Genomic DNA, 7,059 nt, shown 5'->3' with positions numbered 1-7,059 from the left:
TATTATAGGCACTACAAAAAAAACACCTTTAACGACGGTTTTCTTATACAGTACCGACGGTTTAAACTGTCGCTATATATATTAGCGGCGGTTTTAAAAACCGTCGGAAAAGTGTTGTCATTGCGGCTGTTGCTACATTTAGCGATGGTTTTACAACAGCGTCGGGGTAAGGTTTTTTATTAGCGACGCCTCCTAATGGCGGTTTAAATCGCCCCTAGAATCGATTTTCAGGAAAAAAAAATTACCGACAGAAAATCGGTCGGTAATAAAATTTTGGTGCCCAAAATTGAATTACACAGTCAAAATGATTTATGATCAGTAATACCATAGATCTGATACAAATTTAAATTTAGTGCCCAAATATAAATTGTGCTTCCCATTTATCTGATTCAAAAAAATATTGATTCACTAGTGTTGCGGAGTCTTGAATATGCCTTTAGATCTACAAAACAAAAATCAAGTCAAGAAATGCAACGAAATAAGAAGAAGAAGTAAGGCTATGGAAGAGCACCATGCAAATTTGAAATGTAAGGCTATTAAAGTACTTGGCCTAATAAAAAAACATATAGAATAAATTGAGATTGGCTAAATCAATCACATAAATGCACAAAAAGAAGCAAATTTAGGCATACAAGCAAACCTTGAGGAAAAACAAGGGCCCACAGTCATATATATCTCCAAGCACTTCTCAATCTATAAACCACAAGGAGAAAAATGCATTAAGAGGCCTTAGAAATTTGAAAGAATCCACAACAAACTAACATAAAATCACATGAAAATGGTCAAATCATTGAATAGAGACCAAAACCTATGAAGCAAGCAAGAAAACTAGATCTTATGTGTTTTCTACCACTCATCATTGAATATGCAACTTTCATCTTTCTCAATTTTATTTATGTGTTTTCTACCACTCATCATTCATATTATGTTCAAATGGAGTGTACAAATTTATATTCCGTCAAGGTTTATTTCAATTAGATAACATTTCATAAAATACTAAGTAATTCAATTAGATAACATTTCATAAAAGGGAGTAATGAAGAACGAAGACACGTTTACAATTCCCACTCCCTAAAAGTATGTAAACAGAACTGGCAGAACGAGATAGAGAGAGAAAGCTTACTAATTGCCGATACGCTCTTCAGGCAGCCATGACAGAGATTTAAGTTTCTCCTCCACCTTTGAAAAGTTCTCCAGCAAGCTGCAGGATGGCAAACACGAAGAAGCAGAATGAGAATCAATTCAAATCACATATTATAAAAATTGAATTGCATAGAAGAGAAGAGCACTCCACTTATCAATGTTAAACTTTAGATAGACCAATATACCATGTAAGAGAATTTCATATTCATGACATGATAAATGATATGTTATATTTGCATATGTTTCTCCACAACCCTGTTTTGTAGTGACTATACTTTGGATATAATCCACCTTATAATGTGAAATAAGGGAAACTAAAAAAAGAGATGTTAAGCTAAATTGCAATAGAAATAAGTGCATGCAAATCACAAGTACGGGTTAAATCTCACCGACTGTCACTTAAGTTCGAACAATGTCCCAATAAGATTATAAAAGTTTATCTTGTATCAATAAAATAACTCATCTTTACATTTCATACCAAAAACGTCACTTTTGAACATTTTCAGGCCAAATTCTCGCCGGACTAGAACCTTAGTCCATTTAACCAAACCACATAAGCACCAAATGTATTAATTTACTGCCACACAGCACCCATTTGTTCACCTAACTAACCTAGCAAATGGGTATCACGTGGCACAGCGCTTGCATCGCCTGGTTGAATTGACTAAACATCCTAGTCATAATTGCCAACGAGAATTTGGTATGAAATGTCCAAAGCGACTCTATTGGTACAAAATGCAAAGATGAGCTATTTTATTGATACAAAATAAGCTTTGTGAACTTACTGCGAGATTGTCCAAACTTAAAGTGATCGTCAGTGCAATTTACCTGTTATCTTTAGGCTAATCCAAGATGAAGAGAACATAAACTCAAAGACTACAATTGATTGTAAAGTGACATGCTGCAGATGGAGATATGTATAAAGTTCAAAAAATTTCAGCCAAGAAACGAAGAGTGTTTACAGGTTCAAATATTATGACTAAACAACATCTAAGAAACTAATCAGAATTATACGGATGGATAGGCTTACCCTGATATTAAATTTCTTTCTGATCTGCTTGCGGAAGAAACCCAAATACATTCCTGTTGAAATGGTGAAACCAATAGCTATATAGAGAAAGCAAGGCGGTCTAGTGACCACGAAAGCAATGTAGTTAAGAAGGGCTGTAAGAGCAATAATGAAATATACGGTTCCCTGCAAAATCAACACTTGCAACTTTCACGTTTCTCTTAAAACAACCTATATAAAAAAAGGTTCTGACTTCACCCTACTCAGCTCTTGAAACATCAAAGCCTAACTAACTGAATTACAGAATTTACCTGAAGAAAACAAGCCCCAAAACCAGCATGTCTCATGTTCTTCCCGAATCTGTAGCATGGACAACTGCAATCAACACCAAATTAATGTTACTCCCCCAAAAGTTCAAATTGTTACTCAAAACACAAAACCATAATTGAAATATGAAACTGAAGCAGACTGAAGTATCAATCATCCATATAACAAAACAGGAGATGTTGGAGATGTTTTGCTGACATTTCTCTTACAAGATCATCAACTACGTAGAAGATTGTCCTACTATGCCCACTCAACCCTTTACCCTTCCATCTGCCAAATCAAACACTAATAATTAACAACTCAATTACATAATTTGTTTTTAAGCAATAAAAGATTGTACCTTTGAATTGCAGAAGTGAGGTGATTCAAATAATGTAGAGAAGCTTCCTTTGAATTACATACCAACATAAGAAAAACTTTTAGTTAAAATTATAGGTCATATATAAAATACACTTCCCTACCTGAATAAGTTTTTGAATCATATCTCTTGCACTTGCAACTTCTATCTCCTTGAGATTCTCTACATAGATACCTTTCTTTGCATCTTCCCTTATCTGTACATTTTACCACACATTAAGTTGATAATAGTGAGTAAACTAATGAAAATTAATATATGCAACATAAATAGATAGATGGATATGTACCTATTGAGAGCAAAACACCACCTTAAGTTGTCTTCAATTTCTTTTTCATACCAGCAAAAGTTGTATCCCTTATGAATGGGCTTTTCTATTGATAATCCCATTAGAACAAGCAATGTCACTCATTTTTACTAGATAGAAATAGTAGAGCTAGGATGCAGCAAATGGAGAAGATGTGTAGGGAATATAATGGAAGAAGTGGCAAAGTAATCGATAACAAATTATATAATTTTTGAATTGCTAATGCTATGAAATGAAGAGTATTTCTTCTATGAGATTGGGGACTCATATGCTTTTTACCTATGTAATTATATTAGCATGAAACATGTAACCAACTATATATGTAGATAGATAAACAATAAAGTAATAACCTGAGATGGGAGGAGATTAGGTTGTGTATGAGCCTTGATGAAGTAATCGGAACCCCATCTAATAGCTCACAAAGTATGACCCATTTGATCTAATTGAGTGATCTCCTTCCTGAAATCAACAGCTCCCCAAGCTAACATTAAGCCCAAACTTCACATGATCTCCTGCATCATAATATCCTTCTACCAAGTTCACTTGTTCCACCCTCCACAAAACTTACTTAATCTTATACTATAACAAAATTTAATATATTAGGCAATTAATTAATTAATTACCACTACACTTTCACTAATATTTAAAATCACAACCATGTAATTTAGTAGCTTACCTTTTTCTTTGGAATGGATAGGACATAACAGAATCAGGGTTGAACAAAAACGACAGAGACAGAGATCTATCAGAGAACTCACGAACGGAGAAAGGTGGATGGAGAAGGGCGAACGAAGAAGGGCGAACCACGAACGACGAATGGTGAACGGAAAATGGAAGTTTAAGGAACGACAGAAGGAAGTCTAACAATCGGCGAACGAAAAATGGAAGTTTAACGAACGGCAGAAGGAAGTCTAACAATCGGCGAACGGAAAATGGAAGTTTAACGAACGGAAGAAGGAAGTCTAACAATCGGCGAACGGACAATTTTGGAGACCGCACGATAGGAGATACCAAGAATGAGATTAGGGATTAGGGATTTCAAAGATCGCGTAACCTCTGGAATTATATTAGTATGGGCCAATTAATATTTTGGGCTTTTTTTAACTGAGCCCATGAGACAGTTTATAAAACTGTTGTTATAAAAGTGTTGCTAAAGGTTCTTTCAAAAAAAAAAAAGTGTTACTAAAGGTCTGTTTTTTTTGTAGTGAGGGTTTTGTCATTCTTATCTCATTTCCGCCTCCATCCTGTGTATCTTCTTTCTTCCTCAGTTTTCCATTTTCGCGTCTACTAACTTCTTCAATCCTCCATCTCTGGTCGACCGCCAAACCCGCTTTGTCTCAGCTCTCCATCTCTTGCCGACCGCCATAAAACTCTTCGCCTCAGTTTTCCATCTATGGCCGAACGCCATAACCCTCTTCCCAGTTCTCCATCTCTCACCAATCGTGAATCGCCTCAATTCTCCACTGGTCACCTCATCAGAACTCGTCATCTTCATCTTTTTATTTATAGATCTGTCTTAAATTACCGTTCAAAAATCCAGTAGAAAAATTAAAGTTCTAAATTCGAACTTTTAACTCTGCTTGAACTTGTTTATCTTCCTCTCTTTAGCTCAAAAATCTTTATTCAACTTTCATCTTAATTTTATAGAAAAATTATGCATTATGGTTACGAGTTAGAGTCTATTTCCATTCTGGTTTGTCTTATAAAGCTAGATTATTGTGTTTAGGTTGCAGAAAATTGGGGGATTTTCACCAAGGGTGGCGATTTCTAAATTGCAATTGGTCAATGGTGGGTTTGTTTTTTGTTGGCGAATATCTGGAGTCTTTTGGTTAATGGTGGAATTTTTTCAAAATGGTATGTCATGCAGCAACATCCTAATGTGAATTTTTTTCTGGAGTTCCTTCATTTCCTTGTTTGGTCTCTCTACAACTGAAAATGAACAATTTACCCCATGAGGTATTTCAGTTAAAAGATTTTAGATTCATTTAGGCCAATTGTCCATAAAGTTATCTTTTGAATTTCTTCGATTGCTTTGTCAACATGAGAAATTTCTAATTGTATGATAATGTCATATGGTAATTCAATCCTTGATAAGGAAAAACATTTTGCTACATGCTCTCTGAACTCATAACTATTTGGTCAATGTATGATAATAAGGTATGTTGCTACATGACTTAAGTTAAAAATATTGGTTGCTACATGACATTATGGAGAAAAAATTTCAACTGAATAATTGTAAAAATCTTCATGCAAGTTCATGTATCAACTTTTGTTCTTTACATATATATCCATTAGCATTCTGATCTTTTGCTCAATGTATTTTTAGCTCAACTGGTACTTAATGATTGTAATTTATCATATTAAGAATCCCTTTCTATAAGTTTTTTTCATGGTCTTCAACTTATTCTTTAGCATATAAGTTGCTTTTGCAAATGCTCTGGAGCATACCATTGAAGAGGAAAAAATTACTTTGACTTGCATGTGAAACTTGAAGTATCTATGCCTTTTGAAATAGTGCTGCATACTTTTTATTCTTGTGTATTGTTTTTTTTTTTTAAATTTCAAGCTTAATAAAGTAATGAGCTGCTCTGCCATCTAGATTTTTTTTGAGACTTTTCTTTTTCCCCATTTATTTATACCAGTTATACTGCCAAGTTTTCACTTTGTGGTATACTAAGATGCTAGATGAGCTGGGCGACTAGCAATGGCTCTTCACGACTCCTCGTATCCCATGAGAAGTTGAAATTGGCATTCCCTTGCTACTTGTGTTTTCCTTGTGCATGACAGTTATGACATTTAGCTTGAATGCCCTCCATGAGATACATCAGATAAGGAAGGGTTCTTGGGCAGGAGCATCGGATTCTAGTAATGTACATGCTTTTATGAACTACACGAGCAAAAATGGACACAAGATAGATTCCTAGGAATTTGGTATAAGCCTTGTACAAAGTCTTTTTTTTTTTTGCTTTTAAGGCATCACTTACACACCTTATGTTATGTATTCCCTTTGTTATGGAAGGTAATGAGTTAAGTGGAAGTGGAGTTGGTGCAAGCGTCAGTGGTGACTCTACGGGAGAGATGTAATCAATCCTAAAAAGATCATCAATGATTCATCACATATACAACTGAAGCCCAGGTAGGCTGTTGTTGTGCCAAAATCATTTCATTGTGAATAAAATGAAGAATATGCTTATGATGACTGGTATATGTTGAAATATTACATATGTTTCATATAAGTTTAAAACACAGTTGATGTTATATGCACTGGTGTATAAGTCTTCTAAATCACGGTCTTATTGGTCACTGCTACACAGTTGATTTTATTTGTTTGTTAATGTTATACGCTCTGCTTGACAGTATCTTTGTGAAACTAAATTGCCACTTCAAACTTAGTAGACTATGGTAGACTGTATGTCAGGATTGTATGTCGCTTCAGCTGCATCTCATTATTATCGGGACTGTATGTTTCTTCCTAGAAATACAAGAGCAACTCTTCATCTTCAAGTCCCAACATTAATGATGCATCTACATCTTATGCTAATACACAAACTCATCTTCATTCTATACAGGATAGTCTTAATGATTTCAAGAGTGAACTCATTTTTATAGAGCATCCAAAGCGCATAGATGAACGCCAACAACGAATGGATCAATCGCTTCAAGGTTTGCATTTGCATGCTAATGCTGATGAGGTTAACGAGTTTCGAGGATGATCGATAGATATAGAGACACAAACTGGTCTATCTTTAAGGCAAATCCAAATCACTCTCGATCAACTTTACGACTTGGTGAGGATAGATTGTTTTTCTGAAAGAGGTGGATATTGAACCCTTAGTCCCCACCCTAATTTGATTTTAGAGTTGTACAGAGTTATATATGCACATTTTTGTGATTATAGTATATATGTCATGAATGTAT

The 7,059-nt window shown here is 34.8% G+C and overlaps 1 protein-coding gene across 5 annotated transcripts; it reads right to left on the bottom strand.

Moving 5' to 3' along the window:
- Positions 1-284: 284 nt before the first annotated feature.
- Positions 285-4,184, bottom strand: LOC136233268 (uncharacterized). Of its 5 annotated transcripts, XM_066022878.1 has the most exons (11): positions 3,818-4,184; positions 3,492-3,720; positions 3,124-3,208; positions 2,941-3,033; positions 2,820-2,866; positions 2,678-2,749; positions 2,464-2,527; positions 2,174-2,338; positions 1,124-1,201; positions 641-693; positions 285-442 (listed from the first exon to the last, which is right to left on the bottom strand). In XM_066022878.1, the coding sequence occupies exons 4-9, from the start codon at positions 2,959-2,961 to the stop codon at positions 1,163-1,165; spliced, it is 408 nt and encodes a 135-aa protein (XP_065878950.1). In that variant the 5' UTR covers positions 2,962-3,033; positions 3,124-3,208; positions 3,492-3,720; positions 3,818-4,184; the 3' UTR covers positions 285-442; positions 641-693; positions 1,124-1,162. The 5 variants fall into 5 exon arrangements, with proteins under 5 accessions (XP_065878950.1, XP_065878952.1, XP_065878951.1 ...); XM_066022880.1 differs by having other exon boundaries at positions 2,820-3,033; positions 3,124-3,203; XM_066022879.1 differs by having other exon boundaries at positions 2,820-3,033; positions 3,492-3,668.
- Between the last annotated feature and the right edge of the window lie 2,875 nt (positions 4,185-7,059).

Source organism: Euphorbia lathyris, chromosome 6 (genome assembly GCF_963576675.1).
Source record: "Euphorbia lathyris chromosome 6, ddEupLath1.1, whole genome shotgun sequence".
Taxonomy (NCBI): Eukaryota; Viridiplantae; Streptophyta; class Magnoliopsida; order Malpighiales; family Euphorbiaceae; genus Euphorbia; species Euphorbia lathyris.
The sequence above is the reverse complement of the archived record's forward strand: the minus strand, read 5'-3'. Positions and strand labels throughout refer to the sequence as shown.